Source organism: Zosterops lateralis (assembly GCF_965231275.1).
Source record: "Zosterops lateralis genome assembly, chromosome: 18".
In the NCBI taxonomy this organism is placed as follows: Eukaryota; Metazoa; Chordata; class Aves; order Passeriformes; family Zosteropidae; genus Zosterops; species Zosterops lateralis.
In genome coordinates this window covers 1,717,291-1,743,623 of record NC_139778.1, presented here as the reverse complement: position 1 = coordinate 1,743,623, position 26,333 = coordinate 1,717,291, and the positions used below count along the sequence as shown (strand labels likewise).

The 26,333-nt window shown below is 47.8% G+C and overlaps 2 protein-coding genes across 2 annotated transcripts in view; one reads left to right on the top strand and one right to left on the bottom strand.

Annotated features, from left to right (window-relative positions):
• Positions 1-326: 326 nt before the first annotated feature.
• On the bottom strand, positions 327-5,184 carry LRRC59 (leucine rich repeat containing 59). The gene is made up of 7 exons (XM_083874323.1): positions 4,906-5,184; positions 4,505-4,564; positions 3,843-4,001; positions 3,434-3,538; positions 2,786-2,858; positions 2,185-2,358; positions 327-1,656 (listed from the first exon to the last, which is right to left on the bottom strand). Exons 1-7 carry the CDS (start codon positions 5,008-5,010, stop codon positions 1,415-1,417), a joined length of 918 nt encoding a protein of 305 aa, XP_083730449.1. The 5' UTR covers positions 5,011-5,184; the 3' UTR covers positions 327-1,414.
• A 4,191-nt stretch (positions 5,185-9,375) lies between these two features.
• Positions 9,376-26,333, top strand: part of ACSF2 (acyl-CoA synthetase family member 2) — a 37,069-nt gene continuing 20,111 nt past the window's right edge. The window contains exons 1-10 of the mRNA XM_083874321.1: positions 9,376-9,510; positions 15,057-15,252; positions 17,606-17,734; positions 18,698-18,751; positions 21,115-21,233; positions 21,461-21,623; positions 22,044-22,139; positions 23,573-23,721; positions 24,300-24,391; positions 25,463-25,539. Coding sequence (XP_083730447.1) covers positions 9,422-9,510; positions 15,057-15,252; positions 17,606-17,734; positions 18,698-18,751; positions 21,115-21,233; positions 21,461-21,623; positions 22,044-22,139; positions 23,573-23,721; positions 24,300-24,391; positions 25,463-25,539 — 1,164 coding nt within the window. The 5' untranslated portion in view covers positions 9,376-9,421. The remainder of the gene's footprint in view (positions 9,511-15,056; positions 15,253-17,605; positions 17,735-18,697; positions 18,752-21,114; positions 21,234-21,460; positions 21,624-22,043; positions 22,140-23,572; positions 23,722-24,299; positions 24,392-25,462; positions 25,540-26,333) is intronic.

The following is a 26,333-nucleotide window of genomic DNA, read 5'->3' as shown; positions in this document are numbered from 1 at the left end:
TCCAGCAGGAGCCCTGGCTTGGTCAGAAGTGCTGCTGACCCAAATCCATAATATGTATAAGGCTGGTGCTCACCAACCTATGCAACACTCACCTGGATGTTGGCAGAAAGGCTTTAGATGCTGTTTGTCATTTTCCTGAACATTTCTGGATAGGAGTAAGGATCTTTTAAAGAATGGGGTGAGTTAAGAGACCCAAAGCAAAGCTTAAAGGTGTTGGAAGGAAGCTTTGAAGACCCTCCTAAGGCAGAGGCAGCCCTTCCTTCCTTTTGTCTGATACTTGTGCTGCTGCTCTCTCCTGTGTGATATTCAGGAAACCACAATCTTATCATCAGGTTACAGAAAAATGAAAGTTTACTGCCATGATGGTTTCCCCATAGCACTGCTCCTGGCAGCAATAATCCCAGGTATGAGAAGAGGGAGAGATTCTGGAGACCAGTGTAGGATGTCTCAGTGGAGTCTGTAGCACAGGGATTCTCTGAAACTTGCACTTTGTTTTAGTGCTCACAAAGCCCTTAAGAATATGAAAAACTTCTGTTTGATGAGAGTTTTTAAAGGAAATTTTAAAATTAACTATTTTAAATAATTTTAAAGATAATTCTAAATAATTCACAGACCATTGCAGAGGTGAGTTTTCCTCTTGAGGTGCAAACCACCAAACCTCCCAGCCTCCCCTCAACCCTGAGCCTTCCCCTTTCCTGCCAGCAGTGCTCCCACAGTGCCACCCAGTGCTGCTTCTGCAGCTGCAGCAGGCAGGAATTATTCCCATGTACTTGGAAATTATTTGTGGCTGTTCCAAAAAGGCCTAATTAAAAATTAAAACCATGTTAACATCATAAACATCCACTTCAGACAAATTGCTGTGAAAACTGTTGTATTGAAAATTTTCAGCTCCTTTCAATAGCACATCAGCCTCTTTGCTCCAACACAGGGATGCACAGCCATCTTACATGCTTGCAATTGGTCCTGGAGTGGGGCCTTATGTATAATTCCCATACAGCCATACCACCAATTTTAGCACGAACAGAAACGAGAGCGAGGAATGGATATGTATTAAAAACCTTCCACCTCCAGCTCAGAGCTACAGCTGTCCCACCCAGGTGATGTGAGGGCTGCTTGCTCCCATTCCTACAGACTGTCAGCTTCCTATACCTCACAATCCTGGTGGACACCACTTTGAGGCAAGGAGTGGTAACAAGTTTAGGTTAACGTGCACAAATAATGGGAGTTACAGGCTGACTGAGAGACATGCACAACAAAGATGGTCTGAACAATAGCTCTGCTCTGTGGAGTGGACCAGCAAACCAATGCTGACTGGTTCAAAGCAGTTTCATCAGAACACAATTCCATAGGAATTCTGGCTGTGTAGATGGTGGAAGGAGATGCTGATGAAGCAAGTGCCCATCCAGGACAGTCACTACTTGGAGTTGTGCTGTAGCATGTTCTGCAGGGTTTTGTGGTTCTGCAGAGCAGCCACCACGTCCTCGTAGAGGGTGTTCACGCTGACACACAGAGGTTGATGCTGCAGCTCCGTCAGCTTGCAGGCAGCCAGAGCACAGAGGATGCAGAAGAGCACAAAGAGCAGGACCCTGAGCACCGACCGCGACCACGAGAACTTGTGCCGGGGCCGCTGAGGGGGACGGGAGCTGGAGGCCGGCTCTGCAGGGAGAACAGGACACAACGTGAGGACATCATCAACTATAACAGGCTATGCTCAAAAACAAACTGTTCAGGTAAGATACTTATTCCTCCGCTGCAGCTGCCCTTTGTTGTGAATTTTCATCACTTAGCTCTGATAGATGAGTTATGTGCAGGATTTAACTGCTTAGGATGAAAAGTTTCAGATCCAGTCTCACGGGCAGCAGTGAAGAGGGTGTAAAGCACCTCTGTGTTGCACAGGATCTGATTATGCAAAGGTAGTTCAGTAGACTTAAGAAAAATGAGTGGAGGGAAGTTCTCACTATGAACAGCTTGAGAATTTCCTGACTTGTAGCTCCTCAGTTCATGGGAACACAGGCAAAGGGGAAAAGGGCACAGTAGCAGAGTTTATCAGTACTCCTACAAGTTCCTCCCTACCTTCTCCCATCGTCTCTCAGTACCTGGGCTGCATGAAAGCAATTCTGGCAGCATCACCATCTGATGACAATGAAACCTGACACAATCCCACCCAAAACGGAGACTACTTACTTCGGGTGTGCACTGTTTCCTTTTTAGTTTTCTTTTCCATCTCCTGTTTTGCAGCTTTCTGAGCATCGTACTCCCGCCTTCTGCGCTCCTTTTCCTCTGCCTTCTCTCGCTTCCGCAGTTCTCTCTCCTGAGCCTCCTTTGCTCGCTGTTCTGCTTCACGCTTCTTCTCCATTTCTGGGGGTTAACAGCAAGTTTTTCCCTCTTAGGTAAAGGGTTGTCACTGCAATTTTTCTTATTACCTTATTATCCCAACTGGAACGAGGAAACCAATTAAACAACTATCCTCTTTTTTATCTTTTTTTTTTAGTATTACATACCTTGCATTTTTCTGTGCTTTTCTTCATGTTTTTATAGATAACCTATAGCACATTCCATCTAGAGATTTAACTATTCCTCAGGCCAAGAAATCACATACTCACCCCTCTGCTATCTTTCTCCCTTCAGCCCTTTTACCCTACTGCTCCCTGAGTACTTTGGGTTCAGGTGGCTACAAGTATGTGTTAGATGGCAATTTGTTAGATGGTGATCAGAATGTTTGGGTGTGTTAGAGAGACCCAGAGCAGTCCTCAGCAGACAGCACGTGGGGGCTCTTTGTGCCTACCTCTCTCTGCCTGGAGTTTCTGCTGCCGTTGTCGATCTTGCTCGGACTGGATTGCTTTCATGTGCTGCAGTACCTTAAAGGGCCAAGAAAACAACCTGAGGGCTGTGCAGAAGCCTTGTGGCACAGTCAGTTCACAACAGAATAGATGAAGTGTGGCTGAGGACAGGCAGCTGGGGCTGGCCCCCAACCCTCACCTACCCCTACAGCTATGGCTCTGAAAAGAACTCACAACTTATGTGAGTCTCTGTTGCTAAAAAACACACCTTCCCATTAAAAATAAACTGATGCTCAGTGATACAGAGGATCACAGAACATTTCTATTTATGTTTGCCAGAACTTCTCCAGAGGTTTTTGTTCTATCAGCACAGGCATGGATTATTATGTCTGATTATGCCTTGACTTTCTTGGCAACCAGCATTTAATCCTCTCTTAACTCCACTAATGGAGAAGCATCCTCCTCAGCCAGCTGTTTGCTCTCCAGAGGCACAGCAGTAGTGGAGTCAGTTCAGTGGGGCTGCCCCTCACTCCCTGAAGAAACTTCAGGCTCCTGTAGCAGCTGCCCAGCTTGCTAAGCAAACAGAAGAATAATCACTAGCAAAGCCATGAAAAGAAAAAAAACAACAAATAGAATAAAAGCAGACTCCTTACCCTGACAGCAGCCTGCTTACACTGCTTCTCATCCAGACAATCTCCTGCCACTTTAGCCAGGACAGGATCCAGGGGATTGTCCTTCAGATCCAGCCACTTCAGGTTCTGCAAAAAAGCACAACAAAGGGGAGGCTGTAAGAGCACAGCAGTCTTGGAATTATTTAAGAGATCCACATCAGAAGCCAAGAACTGCTTAGTTTTCACATGAATGAAACAGGTACAGAAGATGAGCAGAGATGTTTTCAATAGATTGATAGGATTTCACTGAGCTGCAGTGCAGAGCCAGCTGAATTTTGGAATGGGTAGTCAGCAGGATGGATGCTTTACCAGAGAAATCAACTTGAGCAGGATCACAAGACCCTGGGCTGCATCCCAAAGCTTTACATAACTGCTCAGCAAACAGTTTTACCTTGAGCTGTGCAAAGCTGACTGGCAGGGTGACCAAGCGGTTGTTCAGGAGGTCCAGGTGCTGCAGATTGATAAGGCGACCAAAGTCCAAGGGCAGCTGTTGCAACCGATTTTTACTCAAATCCAGTTTCACCAGGTGCATCAAACTGCAGAAGTCTGACTAAAACCCAAACAAAGAAAACCCAGAGAAAGCTGGTCAGCATCCTTATGGAAGAACCTCAGCGGGAAGTACGTGGAGACAGCCTGCACAGCCTCACATCTGGCACAAATCCTTGACTTAGTACAGGACTGTGATGGAGGAAAATAGCTCTCCTTTGCCTCGGAAGATGGAGTGAGACACAGTGGGACAGTTAAGACAAGACTGAGAAGGTTATGGATGACAATACAACAGGAACAAACCCAAGTCTCCACTGCTGATTAAACTCTGTATTCACCTGGGGATGCTCTGGAAGGAATGTACTGCAATCTTCACACAGTTCAACCCTGAACTCTCTCCTGCCTCAGCCAGCACTGACCTCTCACTGACAACGGAGTCATTCAGCCACCCCAGGGCAGGGAAAGTGCCAGTTCCACAGTGCCTGGTGACCCTCTAATGAAGCACCAGTTATCTTTCCAAATATTTCCCAGCAGACTCATCCCCACGGAGGCTCTCTAGCACCTTACCGGCAAGGAAATGAGGTTGTTACAGGACAAATCCAAGACAGTAGCTTTCGGAAGAGCAGCCTGAAAGACAAATAAAGCACTGAATGAACATGGGAGGTTCACCCGAGCCCCTCTAACACCTGCTAGTTCTGCTTTGGCCTCTGCGGTTTCTCCCGCGTCAGTCTGTCCATCCCCCGCGGCTGCTCTGAGGTCACGTCATCACCGGATCCATCTCTGGGACCAAAAAGGTTCTTATCCTGGGACAGCACTGAATAGGGCCCGCGGGACACAATCTCACTGCTTTCAATACCCGCAGGCCAGGTCACAAGCCCCCAGCACATCCGGCTCCCCTACGCTGCCCCTTCCCAGGGACCGGCTCCCGGTCCCCACCCCCGCCGGGGGCCCTGCGGCCGGAGACTCACCAGCTCCCGCACCGGCACCTCGTTCAGGTCGCAGAGGCTCAGGTCCAGCTCGTTCCCGTCCAGCTTGTCCTTCAGGCTGAGCCCCTTCCCGCTGCCCCGCGACATGGCTCTGTCGGGACGCGGTTCGGCACAGTTCGGCTCGGTTCGGAGCGGCTCGGCACGGCCCAGCCCGTCCTGTCCCAGCACAGCCCGGCCCGGCCCCGCCAGCCACTTCCGCGGCCACGTCCGCGCGGGCCCCGCCAGCCGCCGCCACCGCCGCGGGGCCCAGCGCGCCCCCTGCCGGCCCGGAGCGGGGCCGCACCGCCGTCTCCAAACACCTACAAACTGTCTCAGCAAAGGATGTGTTGTGGTTTGAAAGCAAAACGAATGAGAGGCTCCAAGTCAGAGATATAATTTAATAAGAAGAAAGGTAAAAATAAAATAAAATAAATGCAATAACACAAAGGATCACTGACAGGGTCAGAATACAACCTGAGCAGGATGGTGGAAGCAGTCCAGGTGAGGTGCTCTTCCTGAAGCAGTGATCCCACAGAAAGGTCTGGGAGCTCTGCTCCTCTGGGAATCCAGTGGATAAGTGCCCTTGCACTGTCCCACATACCATCTTATATCCAGGTGGGAATGCTTGGCTCCTCCCCCTGGGCAGAGCACCTCACAATAGCATGAGAAGTGTGAAATGGGTCCTTGATGGCCCATTAACAGAGATAACCCCTGGAGAGAGTTACCTGTGACTCATGGGCCCAAGCATTAATGAGCCATTAGCAGAAGACACCCCAAAGGCCATTAGCAGAAGAGGCAGGGGCTTGGGAAAACACTAGCCCACCTGGTTTCAACAGTTCATGAAGATGGTGATAGAATAAATACTTTGTGTACATCCTACACTGCAACCCAGGACAGGATGTTATCCCATGTTTGATCTCTGCATACTTTCAAGCAACCTAAGAAAGGTTTAATCCCCGGAGCAGAGAGCAGCCAATAAGCTCTAAGCGCTGTCTTAGAAAGATGAATTACTTTTTTTTGGCAGAATTGTCTTGTTAAGGTTTAAGGCGTGATCCAATGATCTCAGAATTAGTGGGAGGTTAAGAAAGCTTGGGAAGAAGGATTTATTACTGATAGCGGGAACAAGGAATGCAGGATTTATGGGCTACAAGGACATTAGACAGAATCCCCAAGATAAGGAAGAAACTAATAAAGCTGACTCAGCAATTGGGTTGAATCAGCTCCAAGTGGGTAAAAGGTGATTCTATCAGGGGCAGATTGTGACCACTTACTCACGGCCACAGACCCAAGAAACCCACCAACCCAAAAGAAAACAATGACCAAGCCTGTGGACTAATTAGCATGGGAAGCAAAAGAATGATTAACTAATGGAAGATAGAACACTAATTAATATGAGAACTAGGTAACTTGTAGCCAGTGAACATTTATGCCTTTGTTTGCTAAAATATATAAATAGCCAAAAGTTTTGACGGTCGTCATGGTGGCTTTGTGGATTTGCCATCCAGTGCAGAACTGTAAATAAATCAAATACCTCGACTCTGGCAGTGGGTTGGTCTCTTGCATACTGGTGGGAGAACCTATTTTGGGACACATTGGCACAGCTCAGGGCATCCCTGCAGCTCTCCCACCAGCCCTGGGACCCTGGCCAGGCTGCCAGGAGTTTAGATTGGGCTACATGAAACAACCCTGCAGAAGGAAGTACTCCCAGCCAAGACCCATGAGCAGGGGAGATTTACATCCAGTCACATTGTCTGTCACACACCACTGCACTGTCTATGGGCAATAATCCCAAGAGAAACCCAGGGACATATACCTTGTTTTGAAATATCTAATACAGCTGCTTATGTCTGTCCGCACTCTCCCTAATCCAGGGGGTGAATTCCCTCTCAGACGGGCCCCACAATGTCTCTTCACAGGAGGAATGCTTAATGGATATTCCTGTTTTGCTCCCAAGACTCCAGTCCTGGAGGAGCAGAGCACTCTCCTCATCCTCTGTCAGAGAAAGTCAGTGAAAGAGAAAGGAGCCTGGGGCAGAGCCAAATTAATATTACCTGGTAAAGGGATTAGAGCAAGGACTAAACGTGAATTGCCTGACCTTTGTGCTATTTGTGATGTTTGGGATATTGCGAAGATGTTATCACTACTGCAGCACATCTTCCCTGTGGATGCATTAGTTTGATTTTAAACTGCCAGTGGATTTCTTCCAACATCCAGAAGCCAGCATTAGCTCAGTACTGAGGTAACTGAGGCCACAGGAGTCTCTGAACAAAGGCACCCCAAAACAGCACACAATGATTTGCCTCATAGAAACTACAATAAACTCTGCCTGAGGTTGAGGTGTTCCTGTCCAGGAGATTATGGAAGTTTTTCAGAGCATGCTATTGTTCTTCTAAATGTGAGCAGAAATTACAGAGTCCTCATCTGAGAAGAGCAAGGTCTACTTATCCAAGAATCTTCCCCCATACCTCAGCTTTTCACAACAATGTTTGTGGTTGGAGAAAAGAGCCAGAGAAGCCTTGCTCCAGGGAGTGGTGGGGAAGCCTCTCATTGCCAGATCTCCAAGGGAGGCAGCTGATTACTGATCCCCTTCTTACCCTGAGCCAGTGAGGGATTCATAAGATGTGCTGTGCTGTCCCCTCCCATGGCTGGGAGGCACCAAATACAGACCTGCTCTGGAGAACAAAACCTGGAGGGGCTCTGAGGGGTCTGAGCAAGACCCTCTGCATCTCTGGGAAAGGTCTTTGTCCATGCAATGCTACAGAGACTGAAATCTGTGTTTACACAAATACAAGAGCATTTGGCTCCTGGCAAAAACAAACAAGGGTGTAGATGGGTTACAAAACCTACTTATTTGTGATCAGTTTTTAAGATATTAATTAGAAAGAAATGATACCTTATGCAATGGTGTATCAAATGGTACTGCTTCAGGGGACCTTTGATCTCAAATATACCCAAATGTCAAGGTCACATTAATTTCTGCATAATTCTTGGTTTAATTCTTTCTTTAACCAGGATTCACCCTCCGGGCTAATGATCATAATGTGGGAAGATCAAGCCAAAAGTCATCTTTATTTTTATTTATTACAGGTTTGCATCACTTTTTCCCCTGTGGCTATACAATACTGGGAACTCTGATGCTCCATCAGCACAAAGACAGTTGCTCTGTTCTGGCTAAACAGTGGAAGGACAACTTCTGGCCAGAGATGTCACACAGCTTTATATCCCCTGTGGGAATCCAGAAACTCACCTCACTGCTGAGTTCAGTGGGACTGACTGGAAGAAGTATCTGTGCATGTAGGACAGAAAGACTTTGAAGCTCCACAAGACAGACAAAGCAGAGCACAAGGCACATCTGTGCACTCTGCTGGGGGTTGCAAGAGCACTAGCAAGGAGAAGGGAGCAGGAAATGCTGGCAGAAGTGGGATGAACACAGTTGATCTAGTTGTGATCTAATGATCCTTACAGGGCCTGAGCTGGCCATGCCAGACCATTCCCAGAGTCTCTGAAAATCTCTGTGATCCCTCTGCAGCCAAGGCAAAATTTTCACATTTCAAGGAAAAAAAAATTCTCCCTTTCCCTAACAAAGAAGACATTGTCACTGCTGCTACCAAACAAATTCCTTGTGAACTACACGCACGTTTGGGAAAATCCTTCTTGTTTTTAAAAGCAAGTGTCAGACACTAGAAGTGTGGTGGCAGTTGGTATTTCACTCTGTTACAAGCACATTTTTGGTGTCTGAGATTCACCATTCTGAGGTTGATATTTCTGCCCTTGTTCATCAGCACCATTGTGCTTGATGTGTCACCTCTTCAGCATCAGTGCTGCTGCAGAGCTCAGCAGCACCACATCCCTTACCTGGTGTCTGCCCACACCTCTGTGCTTAGCTGAAGGGGTCTTTGCCTGCCCAGCCCTGGAGCTGCTCTGGAGTTCCCAGCTGGTCTCTTCTCCTCCACAGGGAGTGCCTAAAGGTGTTAGTGGGGTGCTAACAGATAACTTATGGAGGGGACAGGGCTGGACGCCAGTGGTAACTCACGGAGATCAGGCACCAAGTGATACAGGTGAAGATAAGTGGAGGCAAATGATGGTGGTTGTCTTGCAGCAAAGTCCAGCTCTGCTCATTTGAGTGGAGGGGCTTATTCGGGGTGTAACGGTGGTTGGCTCAGGCTGATGGAACAGGCTGGGAAGAAGAGATAATGGAGCGGCAACGTGCAGGGAAGAAATTGTGGTGCACATCTTGGACCAGCAGAGGATGGAGCAAGCGCCCGGAGAGACTCTGGGCTTTCCCTCTGAGCCTCCATTCCCTCTCGCGGACCGGGCAGGGCGGGCACTTTCTCTACTTCCCTTCTCCCCGGTGCCTCCTCCCGGCCGGCGCAGGGTCCCGGGGCGGGCCGGGGCCGGGCCCGGGGCGGGCCATGGAGCGCAGCGCCCCCGAGCACCGAGCGGCCGAGCGGGACGGGACAGGACTGAACGGGCCGGGACGGGGCCCGCCGGGTGCTCGGGTGTTGCCGCTGCTGGAGGAATGGCCACGGCCCGCCTGGCAGCGCTGCCCCTGCACAGGCTGCAGCTCCTGCTCCGGGCGGGCGGGCGGCGGGGAGCCGCGCCGGGCAGGTAGGGATGTGCCTGGAGCCCCGCCGGGCAGGTAGGGATGTGCCTGGAGCCCCGCCGGGCAGGTAGGGATGTGCCTGGAGCCCCGCCGGGCAGGTAGGGATGTGCCTGGAGCCCCGCCGGGCAGGTAGGGATGTGCCGGGAGCCCCGCCGGGCAGGTAGGGATGTGCCGGGAGCCCCGCCGGGCAGGTAGGGATGTGCCGGGAGCCCCGCCGGGCAGGTAGGGATGTGCCGGGAGCCCCGCCGGGCAGGTAGGGATGTGCCGGGAGCCCCGCCGGGCAGGTAGGGATGTGCCGGGAGCCCCGCCGGGCAGGTAGGGATGTGCGGGCTGTAGGGGACTGGGGCTATAACGGATAGGAGTTACAGGGGACAGGGGGCTGTGGATGTGAAGGAATGGCGGCTATAGGGGAAAAGCCTCTGGGGTTGGGGAGCTGTAGGGCACAGAGGCTGCAGAGGATGGAGACCATGTGGGCTATAGGGCAGCTGCAGAGTGCTGTGGGTATCCACATGCAGGGAGGGGATATTCATCTCAGTGTGTAACCCTTGGCTCCCCTAAAACCCCTCCAGAGTGGCAGAAGGCAGGTTGTATCCCCTGGACCTGCTTTGCTCCACCTCGGGAGTGGGCCAGGGGCAGGGATGAACCCTGCACAGGAGGCGAAGGGAAATGAATGCATGGCAAGGACTGAACTTTGTGCAGCAGCTCCATCCGGATTGCAGCAATGTGAAATGTATCAAATGGCTTCCCCACTCTCCGTCACGGCTCTGACTTGCAGTCAGTGTCCCTGTCCCCCTGTGGTCCTGCAGCCCCCACCCAGGGTGCTGGATGACCCAGCAGGTCCAGGACACAAAGAAGCTCTGGGGCTTGGGAGGTCAGGCCAGTTCTTTGCCTTGCTTTTCTTCAGTGCTGCCTCTTGGAGCAAGTTCATGTGAAAAAACAGTAATGGGGAGTACCTGGCCTTGGGAAAGGCTCTGAAGTATTAGCTGATATTCAAAGTAATAATCATGGGGATGAATGACTTCCAGTGAGCAATTCCAAGAACCAGGTGGGGCGTTCCTTTTTTTTTTTTTTTCACAGGCAGGGTTTAGGTGGGTTTTTTCAGCTGGTTTGACATTAGGAGTGAGGTGGTTGAAGCCACTTCATCATAGGTGTGTGAAGATTGCCTTCTCAGAATCTGTTCTTAGGAAGTAGGATCAGAGGGGGAAGCATGACAGAGTTCACTGCAGTTCACTCCGGCCCAGAACTGAAACTGAGGGACAGGAACACAAAGCCCTTGGAGAAAGAGAGCATGTATTTAGAGAATAAACTCTTTCTAGTAATGTTTTTAAAAAATATATTAAATTCTGCTTCTAGGCTTGTTTATCCTTTTGGCAGGGAGAGTGCAGAGGGCAGAGAGGACAGTGGAAAACAAAGCCAGAAAGTTGCTGCAGGACGAGTCTGAAAACACTGGGAACTTAATCTCTCCTTAAACGCAAATAGTATTTTTTTTTCAAAGTAGTAAGTATCTGGTTAACTCTTTAGTCAACAGATTGAAGCAGAAGTGAGGGCAGAGTGGAGTTAATTTTCACCACCCTTTAATTGCAGTCATTCTACAGAAAAGAGCTCTTGCTTTGGGGAGAGAAGCTCCTGGTAGATGTCCATGAGCAAAGGAACTGGCAGAATCTGTGAACCTAAGTATGAACTCTGTGTTTGGGACAGTTCCCAAGCTCTGGGAAGGCAGGGCTTTTCTTGCACGTGTAGAGATCGTGGTACCACAGGGCAGGTCCCTGTCCTTCACACCGCAAAGGGGACAGGAGGTTACACTGACTTGTTTTCTCTTTCATCCCTTTTGATAATTTCTGTAGAGACTGGTAAAGAGTTAAAGTTGAAGAGAGAGCTGCTTATCTTATGTCAACAACTCCACACTGTTGATTGGGGCTGTTCAGAGAAAAATACAAACAGCTTCTAGGATTAGTCCAGAGTGCTTGCTTCAGTCTGATCATTTCTTCTTCCTGCAATCAGACAGGAGAGCTCTGGGATTGCTGGGATTTGGCTGCTCTCCCGCCTTTTGCCAGGAAGAGGAGGAGGATGCATTTTCTCCAGATCTCTGGTGTCTCTCAGTTGAGCTGTGTTGCTGAACTTGAGGGTTCCGGAGTTTTGTGGGAGCAGCCTGTGGATGAGGCTGGCTCCTTTGCAGGCTGTCTTGCTGCTGAAACATGCTGCTAACAAAAGGCGTGTGCTCTCCAAAAGTCACGGTTTACAGTTTGTGCTGACACCCAAGAGCAAGCAGAGTTTTATTTGCTTTTCTTTGGCTGAGTCAGGGAATTGAGAGCTGGTGTAACATCAGACCATTGGTCTTTTTTTATCTCCAGCAGTTCCAGATGCTTTGTAGGAAGAGGTGAAGGGTGAATTACTTGTTTTCTGTAACAAAGACGAACACAGAGATTATTTCTAAATCGTTTGGACTCTTTCTTTCTAGAGGCCTCTTGATACATTCTCTCAGATCAGATATATAGACTTGCTCCTGGCTGTAGGCAGGAGGGAGACCAGCCCTATGTGATTTCCAGCATGATGCTGCTGATAAGGAGCATATCTTGTGTCTGCCTCCTTCATTCCATTCCTGACTCCCAACAGGCTGCTGTGTTTTATCTCACACCTTTCACTTCTGCCCATGTTGAAGTAATACAGAAGTGCTGAAGCACATGTGAATGGCAGACCAGAATTCGGGGGGGGGGCTCAGACCTGATGGCAGCTGAGAGTTTTTGCTTTAATGCATTTGAAGAAATTATGTGAGTTAGTGCTTTGAAAGGAGTCAGTGACTCTGGGTCATGAGCATGAGATATCTTAGACTTCTTAGCCACTAATTTCAGTGCTGCTGATACTTTCATTTGAAAATGTGAATGCTTGGGGCCTCTGAGAGCAAGCTGTGTTCACAGTGTGAAATAAATCAGTATTTTCTCAGTATTTTTGAGCATGTGGCTTTGTAATGATATCCTTTACTGCTCTTTGATGCACTTTCATCTGCATGTTTGGCGGTAGGGAGGAAGACAGGCCATGAAACCTGGAGCTTTGTTCCTTCTTGCGTTTAGTCCGGTTCCGAAAAGTCAGTGAAACCCTTTGGCTCTTCAGGTTTGGAAAATATTGAGACAGTAAGCCCAGAGAGCCTGATGTGTGAAATGCTTTGCCAAGACATGACAGTGTAAGATATTCCCCTTTGCACTGGCAATGTAGGGTTGTGCAAGTACCTCTTTGAAGGCTGACTGCAGAGAGCGGGAGACTGCTTCAGCTGGACACTTTGGATTCTGATTGAATTTTCTCAATCTGAATTTTGTAGTATTTCTTCCCCTCTCCAGACTCTTTCTGTGATGTTCTTTTGTAGTTTATTTTTCCCATTGCTGAGCCTGCTTGGCTCCCAGTGCCCCCTGAGATGGTGCTGGGGGGAAGAGCTCTTGCACAACCCGATCAGCAGCTGCTTCCTGCCTGCTCCAGCCCTTCCTGGGCAGGGAGGGACGGGCTCTGCTGACTCTGGAGATGACTTGGCTTGAGGGAGATGTGAGTGTGGCTGGCCCCATTAAGCATTTTAACAAACAGCCTGAGGGTTCCTCATCTGTCCTCACCCTTGTGAGCTGTGACAGGGGACTTCCCCAATAGTGGTTTCAACCAGCAAGTGGCTGTTGGTGGCTACACTGGCTTTTACTGCTCTCCCAGGAGCATTCATCCTCCCCTTGCTTTAGGGAGAGTTTTTTCTACCTTTTATTTTATGAAGGTAGAAAAGGCCCTTTTCTATGTTTATAAAGGCCCCTCTTCAGAGCTTTCTTTCATCTCCTCGTTTATCTACATGCTTTGCCCAAGAGTTTTCAAGCAATAAATGGTAGTTCGGTTTAGCACTTGTCCTCTCTCCTCCTCAGGCAGCCTTACAGCCTTGATGTGAGTTGCCCAAGAGCTTGGTGAACAGACCCCGTGGGAGTTTGCCCAATCCTCCCTCTGCTGAAAAGCAGTGGGGGAAAAACGTTCTGGTCATTTGCTTGTCTGTTGGAGCAATACTCCCCTGAAGGTAAAATCTAGTTTTTTTTTTCTCTGGACATCACCTTTCACTCCACATAGGAGGTAACTCCATGCTCAGGCTTGTTTTTTGTGGGCAGGAAGACAAGTCTTTTTGGGCAGTAACACCAAATCTTTGCAGAATATTGATCCCGTAGTTGATGGGCATTTAGGCTGAGCTATTTTTCCTCTTTAAGGCAGAGATTTCCCCATTATACACTGAATTATAAATGGCCTCTGTGCTATGCACCCTCCAAGTGTCCCTTAGCCCTGTCCCCCTTGGTTGTCCCTTAATGTTGGAGTGGAGGAGCTGAGGTCATGGAGGAAGGCAGACAGGAAATGAGGAGGGACAGAGGACATGGGGAGCTGCCTGCAGGGGAGGACAGCATGGTGGGAGGTGGCTGCTGAAGCAGACAGAGGCTTGTGGGAGATGGAGAGAGAAACCAAGGTAGGAACTACAGCACTCAGATGGTCAGGAAGTGTTGTTTGAGGGGAAATTGCTGCTTTTCCACCGATGATCAGACCTCAGGGAAAGCCTTAATGCTTTTTAAATTATTTTCCCTATTACTCTGACCAACATCTTCTCATTGCTGCGTCTCCTGACTCATTGGCCTCTCCCTTGGCCTCCAGCACAATGTCTCAGTGCTTCTGCCTGGCCTGGTTTGCACTTCTCAAACCCATCCCTGCTCTCCTCCTCCCCACGTGTCCCAAATTTGCATTGGGGGCCATCTCCTCCCTGATGTGGTATTGCCTCCGCACTTCTCCCCCCTCATCCTGCTGGTATCTCCTCATTTTATTGATGCTGTTTCAGTCCCATAAACTGAACTCTTTGCATTCCAGCTGTCAGAGATAAAACAAGTACAGCTGTTTGCTGTTGTAAACACAGACCATTCCTTTGCAGACACCTCAGATTCTCTGAACTCTTCTGAACAGTTTTCATTCTGCAGGATTAGACTCTTCTCTGCTGATTGGAGACTGACCTCTTTAATTTTAATTCTCTCTTTCCCATTTGTTTGCTTTTTTCAGCCCGTTGGGACAATTTATCTACAAACAGATTTGGTTATGTTACTTCACAGCTATTTATACTTTTTAATGTTACAGAAAGCCCAAAGCCATTTGCCACCTCTCACTGAGCTGCAGAGCCCATATTCTGCCCAGGCATGCTGACATGTCTGTAGTTTTCAGGACAGGTGATTGATGGTAGGACCAGGCTGTGACAGTTCTGCTGGGCTGGTGCAGGATCCTTCCCCACCAGGTTTCCCATGGAGGGATGGAGGCTCTGCCTGCTTTGGCCACTGGTATAGACACACATGTGCATGTCCTAGGGGTACCAAGGCTGTCCATGTGTCCCAAGCCACTGCATAAACTTCCCAAGTCCTCTTGGAAGTCCTCCTGATCTTGACCCACTGGGGCAGCTGTCTGTGGTTCCCACTGGTGCAGGAATGTGCATCAGGTATTCCCAATGTCTCATCCAGATGAGGAAAACTGCATTGACAGGTTATATTAAACAGCCTCTTCTTTTCTTTTCCAGTGCCTTGCACACAAGACTGCTCTCGCTGTCCCCCAAGGTGACCAACAGCTACATCCAGGGACCCACAGACACTCCTCTTCTTGACAAGACCGTGGGGCAGTGCCTGGAGGAGACCGTGGGGCGCTTTCCCGACCGCGAGGCCTTGGTCTTCTGCCGCGATGGGGTTCGGAAGACGTTTGCTCAGTTCAAAGAGGAGGTGAGTCCCTTGTTCACCCCTCAGGTGAGTGGATGACAGCAGCAATTGTGATGGAGAAATGGGAAACTGCTGAGGTGTCTTTCTCTGCCTCGGCCAGCCCTGACACCTCAACAGTAAAGGGTATGGCTCGGTAGCAGGGTGAACCTCACTGACCCCTGTGAGTTCTTGTCTTGCTTGAAGGAGTGAAGCAACGACAGCAGGAAAAAGAGGAGGCTGTTCTGGGTTAACTGCTGGCTTTATTCATCAGGGGATCTGCCCCAGCAGACACCCCTCAGCAGAAGCAGCGGGGGAAAAGCGAGGGAAAAAAAATCTTTTTTTGAACCCCCGAATGCAACACCTTTTATTGGAGGGAGGAACTCAGGGATGGGTCTAACTGGGGACAAAGCAGGGGCAAAAGGGGCATGGCTCTCTGGATAAATGACATTCATACTAACAAATTAATAACTCAGGTGGGGAGACAGCTGAAGTCTTGTCCGATCATTTGGGTTTTTTCCTGGAACTTTCCAGACTTTTGGGAGAGACCCCAGAGTGACAGACAAGGCCCAGGGGCTGGATAACTTCTGATTGACATAGAACTGGGGTTGGGGTGAAACCAATGATGGTGGAACACGGGTGCATGGGGCAAACCATTATAACTTATAAAAATGAACTTAATACAAGGAACAAATACATACATAAAACTGATAAAACCAAACCCACACCACTACAGGAAACAGTTTCATTGCTCAGCTCAGGACTGGGATGAGTTACCTGTGGACCTTCATCCTGGTGCAATGGGAACAGCACGTTTCCAGCACACACTGATGGGCATGTGCTGTCCTCATCCTCCTCAGAGCTTTGGGATGAAAGGGAGGAAGTGGCATACACAAAATGCTAATATCCCATAATGAACATTCATACTTAAACATTATCACACTAATCTGATGGGTTATGAGGTGAGTCATGGTGTTTTTCTTTCCTGGAGTAGACTCCACCTTTTGGATTAGTCACTCTGGCTGTCAGAGGCCCTGAGTGTGGGGAAGATTTTTATCTAAGCATGAAGGCAATGGATCAAAGTCAAGGACCAGGGCTCAATATCATATGCACAGATGTGTGTAGATATACAAATATGTTCCTCTGTTTTTGGAATGGAGGGACTAACTACCTGGAAAGTTTCTAATAAATGCATGGTAAGATCTTTGATAGGGAAGAATTGTTTGGTGGGTTTTTAGGCTTGCTATGGTTTTGGTCACATCCATTCACATAAACAAGATTAGTTGTGTTCATCCTGATTTTAAGAAGTAGGCTGTGATTCAGAACTAAATCGAATTATTCCTCAAATTCAAATCTCCCACAAGGAAGATTTTATAAATTCATTTGAGAACAAAACTATAAAACCTTTCCTGAATGTCTCAAGAGTATTTATACATACATTTGTGTACCAGAAACATGCTTACCATCTTGCAAAATAAAGTAATTGTTAATATAGTGACTGAATTTGAGTTAACGAATCACAGAATCATTAATGTTGGAAAATGTTTCAAAGGCTGAGTCCAACCTTTGGCCGATCACAAGGCTCTCAAGTAGGTCAGAGTCCTGAGTGCAACATCCAGTTTTTTCTTTAATGCCTCCAGAGATAGGGACTCCAACACCTCCCTGGGAAGTCCTTTCCGATATTTAATAACCTTTTCAGTGAAGAAATTCCTCCTGATGTCTAGCCTGACCCTAACCTGGTGCAGTTTGTGGCCACTTCCTCTCTGTTTCCTGGGAACAGAGCCTGACTCCCACCTGGCTGCACCCTCCTGTCAGGGAGTTGTGGAGAGGAGGAAAATCTCCTCTGAGCCTCCTTTTCTCCAGGCTGAGCCCCTCCAGCCTCCCTGGTCACTCCTCACAGGATTCATGAGGACGGGAACCCAAAACTGGTCAAAATTCACTTGATAGAATTTTCTTCACCCAAATCCTTTTTGAAGTAAGGGCTACCCAGAAGGGAGGCAGATCCAACAGTGGGGATGGGCCCAGCATGTGTGTAAGGCTTGGTCCTAAGTGAAATTGATAAGGAACTTGGCAGTAGTCTTTGGGCAAGAAATAACTTGCAACAACAGAATTGCCTATTTTGATTTCCTTCTTGCTTTGTTGTATTGTTCCAGGTTTGTTATTTTTATGCTTTCAGTCAACCTGCTGAGCAGGAGCTGGTGTGTGCTCCAGGCTCAGGAGCTGCTGCAGCCATGGGCTGATGGACTGTTCTGGGCACATACAGTCTGTTGCACTTCAGTTACAAATATGATGTTTCTTCTCCAGAAAGCAGTGCCTGGAGACCAATATCCCCCACTGCATCCTGTGTGTGATCCTCAGGCTCTTGTGTTATATTTTTCAGGTGGACCAAGCAGCAGCTGGACTTCTGGCCCTTGGCCTGAGGAAGGGAGACCGGCTGGGCATGTGGGGACCCAATAAATACGAGTGGGTTCTCATGCAGTTTGCAACTGCCCAGGCAGGAATCATCCTGGTGAGGAGTTTTGCTGTGTCTAGGTTCTGGCAATCTATTGGGAAAGGAAATAGAGACAAAGAAGCAATAAGAAATACTGGAGAATAAAGTTTGTTTGCCTTTTTTCCATGCTCTTACCTGGCATGTCATCTGTAGCTGAATCAAGTATTTAAGGAAGAGCTGTGCAGCTCTCTGCATCTTCATCCTCCACTCTGGAGGGAAGCAGAGGGAGGAGCAGCAAAAAGTGCTTGCAACAGCTGTTAACAGGAGATGTGCTTTTCTCTACAGGACCATTTTTATGTGGAGTGTTGCTGTCTTCACCAGTTATCACCTGGTTAGATCCCTTTGAAATGTATTGCTCCATGGAACAAAGGCTCACTTAAAAATCTAGTCCAGGCTGCATATCCCTAAAAGCCAATTTTCATTTGATAGCATGACCAAAATACACCTTATTTAGGCAGTGCTCTTTGTTGAGGTCTGTACCCTGCCTTCTGCTCCATTCCCTCCATCCTGGTTCATTCCAGTGTCTGCAGGAACAGGGTGGAGGAGTGTGGGTCAGTAGGAACCTCTGGGTGAACTTAACTCCAGTGGCCACTCTATGAAGAGCTGGGTAGAAGAAGGTGTTATCATGGTTGTCCATCAAGAAACCTGACTTGCACAGGAGTTTTGATCTAGTTTAGTGGATTGGATCAATTGGATCAACTCCTGTGGGACAGGAGATCAGCTTTCTGTTCCTAAAGCTTTGTTTTGACTATGCAACCTCACATAAATCTCATTTCCAATTGTTTTCTTTCACACAAACATGGGATTCAGATATATTTTCTGTGAATGTGGAATCCCTGTGGTGGTGAGCTTTTAGCTCTGTGTTGGAGGAGAGGCTCTGAGTGTGGCTTAACCCTGGAGGAACTTTTCTGTTGGGATCTGTGCTGGGGGGAGGGTGTTCAAGGCAAGAAGGTGATCAAATTCTTGTTTCTGGCTCTTCAGGTATCTGTGAATCCAGCCTACCAGGCATCTGAGCTGGAGTTTGTGCTCAGGAAGGTTCGTATGGCATGAACTCTCTGTTGAAGGGGACGTGGTGCAGATGAGCTGCTCAAGATTTGGGTGTATGGGAAGAGCTGGCTGGAGAACAGGGCTGGTGTTGGATGTGTAGAGGGGACGAAGCTGAAATTCCGTGGGCACATTTCTTGCTGTTCCCTGTGGCTGATGGAAAACTGCTGTCTGATGGAAACTGCTCTATCCTTCTCATCCCTCTCTCTCTGCTAACAGCCAGGTACTGCCAGTACTACCCCAACCCCAATCATTTGGCAGGGAATGAGGGAAAAGATGCAGGCCTTGATCTCTCCTCTTTGCCCCTCCTGCTCAGGGCAAAAATCACTATCTGGGATCTCAACCTTGAAAGCAGAACCTCAGAAAAGACCTGATTTTAAACTCAGAATGGACCAGTCTGCTTGGTAGCTTCATTTCTCCTTCCCAGGTTTGTCTGAGGCTGCCTGGCCTTGGATTTAAGCTGGTTTAAGTCCTAAGTATTGTCACTGTTTAACATCTCTCTGCTGTCTGATTCTGCCCCTTCATCTACCCTTGAATACCTGCCTGGGTTTGAGTTTGTGATGTGCAGATCAATTTAAGCTCTTCAAGCTCCCTTGCTCAAATAATGAAGAATTCAGGTTATTAAACATTTGATGGCTAAAAATTAAGCAGCTCATTTTTTCACTGTGGTTTGTTCAGCTATAAAGGCTGGTATTAGAATAGAGGGAGCCACATCTGAATGTTCCCAGCACCATCCAAGTTAGTTTTACCTAGAAAGTAGATTATTTTTAGCAAATTTTTTTTTCTAACTCTGTAATGGGTTGTTGGGCTGCAATTTGAATTCTTGTTTCATACTTCATTTAATCCTCTCAGCAGTCCTGCTGGTCACTCCTGTCCTCATGCTGCAGTGGAGCACCATCTCTTCCAGGGTGGGTGTCCTTGGGCTTCTCTGTCCTACTGGAATGTGCTCCTGTCTTGCCCTTCCAGATTTGCCAGAGCTCCCAGCTTTATTATGCGCCTTTGACACTGGGATCTCTGGAGCTCCTCACCAGCCTAAGGATTTGCTTGTTTATTTGCATAACAAAATTTCTGAAGGCTTTAGGGCTTTTCCTGTTGGATCCTGTCCATCTGTGCAGTCCGATTGGAATATATGGAAATATGTGTGGAATAACCATTCCCTGGAGTCTTACTGTACTTCCAGGGCTTTGTAAAAGCAAACTGATGACGAGTTTTCATATTTTATGTTCTTTGAAGACAGCTCTGCTGCCATCCAGGTTGAGACCAAGTGGGAGAGGCCCAAGTAGATCCTCTTACCTTGTAGAGCATCAGCCCTTCAATCATCCCTCCTCTCCCCACACAGCATCTGTTTTTCAGAGCTACTTCAACCAGAATTGTAGTTTGAAGGAATTCCTTCCATTGAAGGGCTTAGTAGTAAAAGTTGCAGAGGCCCAAAACAGCCTCAATCCCCTGGGTTCTGGGCAGCCTGTTCCAGAAAATAGAGCAAATGTTTATCTTTCTTTCTGACAAAACCCGGAGGGTACTTAAAATAATTTATTGGCATAGCCTTTGTCTCCTTATTTCCCAGACCCTGGGAAAATAATGAGAACAGCTGAGTAAATAATTTATGTAAATAGTTTATTGGACACAAATGCATTTTTTTGGAAGATGAAAACAGTTTGCAAATCTGGGTCAAGTTCAGCAAATATCTGCTAAAAAAAGGAGAAAATTCTTGGAATAATTAAGGTGTTTTGTTTTGGGATTATGTAAATGTAAGGGTTGAATGAAAAGTGTTTTCATTTTCAAAATAGTTAGTGCTTTAAAAAGAGGTGGAAAAATCTTAGGAAAAGAAATACCTCAAAAAAATTCCACAAAAAAATCTTGACTTGATCTTAGAGGCAGATTTTAGAAATCCTTTTTTTTCCAAATTTCCTCAAAAATCCTCATTCTGGATCAACACAAATTAATTTAACTTTATTTATTCATATTTTGGGACTGGGCTTTTTGTTAGAGTTGAGACTCATAATCTGAAAAATCAGCTGTTTGCCTTGTGGTCACAACAAAGAGTGTCCATCCTGGGCAAGGAGGGAACCTTTGGCTGCAGCTCTGATTTCTTGGCTGGCAAAAATCATCCTGAATCCAGCACTGGGGAGGAGCAAAGCACTGGCTGCACAGCTGGATCCAGGCTTGGGCTGCTGGGTGTGCAGTAACAGCCCAGCTCTGCTTTTGGAGGGCTTTAGGACAGCACAGATGAAAGGGCTCATTTGCTTTTGTCCTTGGAGAACCTGCCTGTTCCTGTATTGGTGGTGGCTGCTCTTTATCAAGTCCTGACCATCAATCCAACATGACTTTTCATGAGTTTCTGTCTCCCTTCACAGGTTGGCTGTAAGGCACTGGTGTTCCCCACTCAATTTAAAACACAGAAATACTATGATATTCTAAAGCAGTCATGTCCTGAGATAGAAAAATCCAGTCCGGGGGGAATAAAGAGCAAAAGGTGAGTTGGGAACATCTGGTGTCTTTGCACTGACCTCACAGCCGTGTCCTGCCTTGTGTCCCCTCAGCTGCACAAAACAGGCTTTGCTGAAGAAGGACCCACAGGAGGTCTTGTCTGAAGAGAGACCAAGTTAGGCTGGCCCAGAGGTTTGCCCTGACCAGTGTGTGCCTGTCTGGGCACTTTTCTCCTTGTTCTGTTATTGTTGATGGTATTTTTCTCTCTGCCAGGCTACCTGACTTATCCATTGTCATCATGTGTGACTCTAAGCTGCCTGGCACCTTCCACATGGATGAAGTGATGCAGGCTGGGGACAGCAGCCACGTGAAGCAGCTCAGGGCTGTGCAGCAGACCCTGTCCTGCAATGAGCCCATCAACATCCAGTTCACTTCTGTAGGTGCCCTGCCAGCTCCGTGCCCTGGGGTTGGGTTCCTCACTGGGGACGTGTGCAGTGCCACACATCATATTTTCTTCCCATTTCACTCTGAGACCAAGCTTCAAGCTTCTGCAGTAGGATGAAAAAAGTGTTCTAGCATCCCCCCTTCTTCCATTCTTTATGTTCAGCCCTTTATCAAGGGCTGATGGAGATGAGACACTGCCAGGTGAATTCAGCTGCTCAGCTGAAATTGGGCTATTTTTTGGGATTCAGGTGCTGTTAAAGAAGTAAAAACAGTCTCCCAGATCTGATGGGAGAAAAAAGTGCAAGATCACCCCAGAGTCTGAGGAATCTTCCTTGAGATTCCCTGGGGAATCTCCCTTGAGCTCACCCTCAGAAGAGCTGGTGGTATTGCATAAATGCCCTGTGTCTTCCAGGGGACAACAGGAAGCCCCAAAGGAGCCACCCTGTCCCACAGGAACATTGTGAATAATGCCTATCTGGTTGGTCTGAGGCTGAAGATCAGAGACCAGGTGAGTTTGCTGGGAACAGGGTTTGGGGAGGCTCCGCTGCAACAGAGGGACCACGTGTGGGGAATTCTGGTGTTTACTCAGTGGAAGGGCAGGAAATTGTGCTGCAAATGACATTGAGGAATATTAATGCATAGCATTTTGCATTTCAATAGAGTTCATTGATGTTTCATTTTAGTTTCATGTGTAGCTTTTTTTTTTTAGGGAAAAACGCTATCTTTTTGTGGGGGAAAAACATGAAATTAATCACTTTTAATTTTGTTGAATGCTCATTTCAAATAATTACAAGACTCTGGATGTTCACTTTGAATTCTGTTGAATGAGGTTTTAATGTGATTTACGTGACTTTGTTTCATGTCGTGTTTACAGTCTTATAACTCTTATCAGGGTATATGACCTCTCTATTTGTGGTTTATTTTAAAAATTGTTAAAGACAAATATTTTCTTTTGAAGTTCCGAAGTACTTATTTCAAACATGCCAGCTTTGATCCAGAGAATAGATGAGTTGCTTCAATCAGACTTCAGGGCCTTTGGTAATTTAAAAAAAACAAAGTAAAATGAATAGCTTGTGCCAAGTCCCGCATATTTCATTCCCCCCACAGCCCTCCCATTCCTCTCTTTTGGCATTTAATGTATAAGCAGCACAAGACCAAGGAGTCCAGCAAAGAAGAGACATTGCAAAATTACAGGATGAAATATTGGCATAAAAACTTCCCAAACTGATTTTTATTAAAGGCAGGATGTGCCAGTTGTATTTTCACATAACAGGAACACAGCAGAATGTTACAATTCCAGCTGAGTGGATGAGGAAAAATGCCTCTGCTCAGATCTTTGCTGTTTAGCAGGGAGATGGGCTGAGCACACACTGGGAGGTCTCCTCTGCTCACTTGTAGTGGTTTGAAAGCAAAACAAGTGAGAGACTTCAAGTCATAAATACAATTTAATAGGAAGAAAGAAAAAAAAGGTAAAATAAAATAAATGCAATAATAGAAAAGACCACTGGCAGAACACCTGAGCAGGGTGGGGGGAGCAGTCCAGGTGAGGAGCTCTTTCTGAAGCAGTGATCCTGTAGAAAGGTCTGGGAGCTCTGCTCCTCTGGGAACCCAGTAGGTAAGGGCTGCTTGTCCTGTCCCAAATCCCAGATTCTCTCCAGGTGGGAATGCTTGGCTCCTCCCCCTGGGCATTGGGAGCATCTCCCAATGGGATGAGGAGTCGTGCAGTGGCTCCTTGATGGCCCATTAAACAGAGAGAGCTCCTGGAGGGAGTTCCCTGTGAGTCCTGGGCAAGGCATTGATAGGCCATGAGCAGAAGACAGTCCTACACTAGAGCTCTGCCCCACTTGGTTTCAACAGTTCATGAAGATGGTGAGAGAATAAATACTTTGTGAACATCCTACACTGCAACCCAGGACATCACTGTTGTCTGGTTGATCCCAGGAGAATCGCTGTGCACTCCCTGCTCCTCTGTACCACTGCCTGGCATCCGTGGGAGGCTCCATGGTGATGGCTCTGCACGGCTCCTCCTGCATCTTCTCATCGCCCAGCTTCGAGGGCAGGGCTGCGCTGGAGGCCGTGTCCCGAGAGAAGTGAGAGCAGCTCTTGGCCTTGTGCTCTGCTTCTTCCCTTGCCCCACCTGCCAGGACCTTGCTTGTGCTCTTCCTTCCCACAATGGGAGAGGCAGATTTGCTGCTGCACTCAGTTGCATTGGCACTTCAGGAGCCAAAGTCTGCCTTTTCAGCTGTGCTTGGGAGTGTATCACCCTTCTCCTGAAATTCAGGGATCCTTCCTGTCACCACGGGGCTCTGGCTTTGGGAAGCACAGTGGTGTCTTGGTTTGCTGTGGCTGCTGTCTTTTCACATCTGAACACCTGCCCTCCTTTTCCAAATCCAACTCTGCTGCTGGGATAGTTGTGTTTCCATATTGTTCCTCACGTATAGCTTGGGAGACAAAAGAACTGTTGCTATGTCTGCATCATACATGTACCTATGTCTATATTTTATGCAGATGTATGTCTGTGTGTGCTGATGAAAGCACATAATGCTGTGCCTGCCTCTGTGCTGCTGCTCTGCAACCCCAGATGGACAGGGTGGGATGGGTGCTGAGCTGGGGCTGCCCCCAGTTTCCACCTCTGCAGCTTTGCCTTTTTTTCCCCTTCTTCCTCAAGATGCTCCTTCCTCCTTGGCACACCCACCATGTTCATAGACATGCTTTCCCAGCCGGACTTTGACTCCTATGACCTGTCAAGTCTCCGGGGAGGTAAGTCCCAGAACTCAAATGGAAAAATCCTGAGAACCAGGATATTCCTAGTTCCCTGCTGGGAGGTTGTATTTAGTTTTGTGAGCAAACGTCTCTTCTGGTGGGAAGAATTTAGTTGCATGAGCCTTGTGTTTCCCCTGTTCATTTGATGCTGCATTTCCTTTGGGAATCCTTCCATCATTATGTATTTTAGGACTCCTTTATCTGAAGGCAGTCTAGGGAAGGACCTTTCTATTTTAGCTACAGGGGAAGGTGTCAGGAATAGCCTGATTTTCCTCAACTCTTGTCTCTCCAACCACCACCGTGTGGCAGCAGCTGCTTTCTGTGTCTCAGGCTAGTGCAGTCCCTAAAGTAGAGCCAAGCTCAGATTTCTTTTTCAGAGCTGAAGTTTCCTGCCTGTTTCTGAAGTCCAGTCCATCCCAGTGCTGGAGGATGTGATGCTGTGTGCTGGAGCTTCCTCTCATGTCACAGCCCACCTTGGAAAGAGCTGGGCAGACCACCAGGCCTTTTGAGGCAATAATAGTATGGGGAGAAGATGGTGCTGGAGCATAAGGAAATATTTTAGCAGGTTACCTAATGGTCTCTGCTATGTGCAAAATGATCCCATCTCATCCTGTTCCCCACCAAAGCCCATATATTACCCCACTCTTTTGCTCTGTCATCCTAGGCTGGAACAGGTGGCAGTGGGATCTACCCTCTCCCAAAAGGGCTGCTTTGTGCAAGGCAAGAGGAAAGATTTTTTGCTTTATGGTGATAATTGATGAGAGTTTTATTCCCATTATAAAACTGCCTCTTTCTGCTCCGAATATTTCCATTTTTGGACAACCACAGGTTGGACTAGGTTTGTGTTACAGAGTTTATTTTCCTGTTGAGAAAGGCAGATTAGCCTTGCTGCAGCCTTTGCTTCTAGAACAACTAGGACCTGTATAAAAAGATTTAGGAAGCGTTTTGACAGGAATCAGTGTATCCCACAGGTCTTGTCAGCATTAAATTTGAGAGTGCAGAGCCATTTGAGGCACCACTGCTGGGAATAAATAGCTGGTTTCCAAGGTCTTTTCCTCTTTCTTCCAGGAATTATTGGAGGTTCCCCTGCTCCCCCTGAGATCCTGAGGGCAATTATCACCAAGATGCACATGCCAGAAATTGTGGTGAGTTGTGGTTGCTGTGACCAGAGCTGGAAGGGGTGTTTGTTGTGGTGAGATTCCGAGTTTGGGTGTCTCTGGACCACAGTGGTGCTGGGTGATCCTGGAGCTGCTGAGGTCAGGCTGAAGAGGGAAGGCTTGGAGGAGCTGGAAGACACAAGTGGGGGTTCTGCCTGGTTGCTGCTGAGGTGTCTGGGGAGGAAGCTTTGGAAGAAGACAAGGCATCACATTCAATGTCATTAAGTGAAATTCTGCTGCTCATTTCAGAACTTTTACTGACATTCAGTTGTACACACTGCCAGGATTCTGATGGCAGAGGCAGTGCTGGTTCATGCTGGTGTGGATGGGTGCTTGTATTCCTCTTTCTGGGGAACTGTCGAGTTTCTTTCCCCATCCTGGATTTCCTGTGGATGTGAAACCTCATTGCCTGTTTTTTACTGTGTCTGAGTCAGGTCTTGGGAATGGTGCCATCCACACGTGCAGCCCCAAGTGCTGCATTGCCAGAAGGGCAGTATGTGCTGGGCCATGTGTCCTGCTGCTCCACTGCATGTCCCACCACCCTGGGCCTGTGTAAGAGCCACCAGCAGATGGGGGACAGGCCACCAGCAAGAGGGTCAGTGACCCTCTAGTGGACACATTTCCTAGGTATGTCCTGCCATCTGCATGCCAGTGACTGAGCTAAAAAAGGACTATTTTGTTTTACCCTAAAGGAAATTAATTTGGTACCATGCTGCTTCCCAAGGCTGAGGAAGCAGCCAGTCATGATGGATAAACATGTGGGTCTGGAAGTCACATTAGGC

Bases quoted from the DNA above. Each gene is read 5' to 3' on its own strand.
- LRRC59 (XM_083874323.1), bottom strand. From the start codon at position 5,010: ATGTCGCGGGGCAGCGGGAAGGGGCTCAGCCTGAAGGACAAGCTGGAC. The intron at 2,359-2,785 runs GTAGGCACAAAG...GTTAACCCCCAG, and splicing joins GAAACTCCAGGCAGAGAGAG to AAATGGAGAAGAAGCGTGAA. The intron at 1,657-2,184 runs GTAAGTAGTCTC...TTCTCCCTGCAG, and splicing joins GGAAACAGTGCACACCCGAA to AGCCGGCCTCCAGCTCCCGT.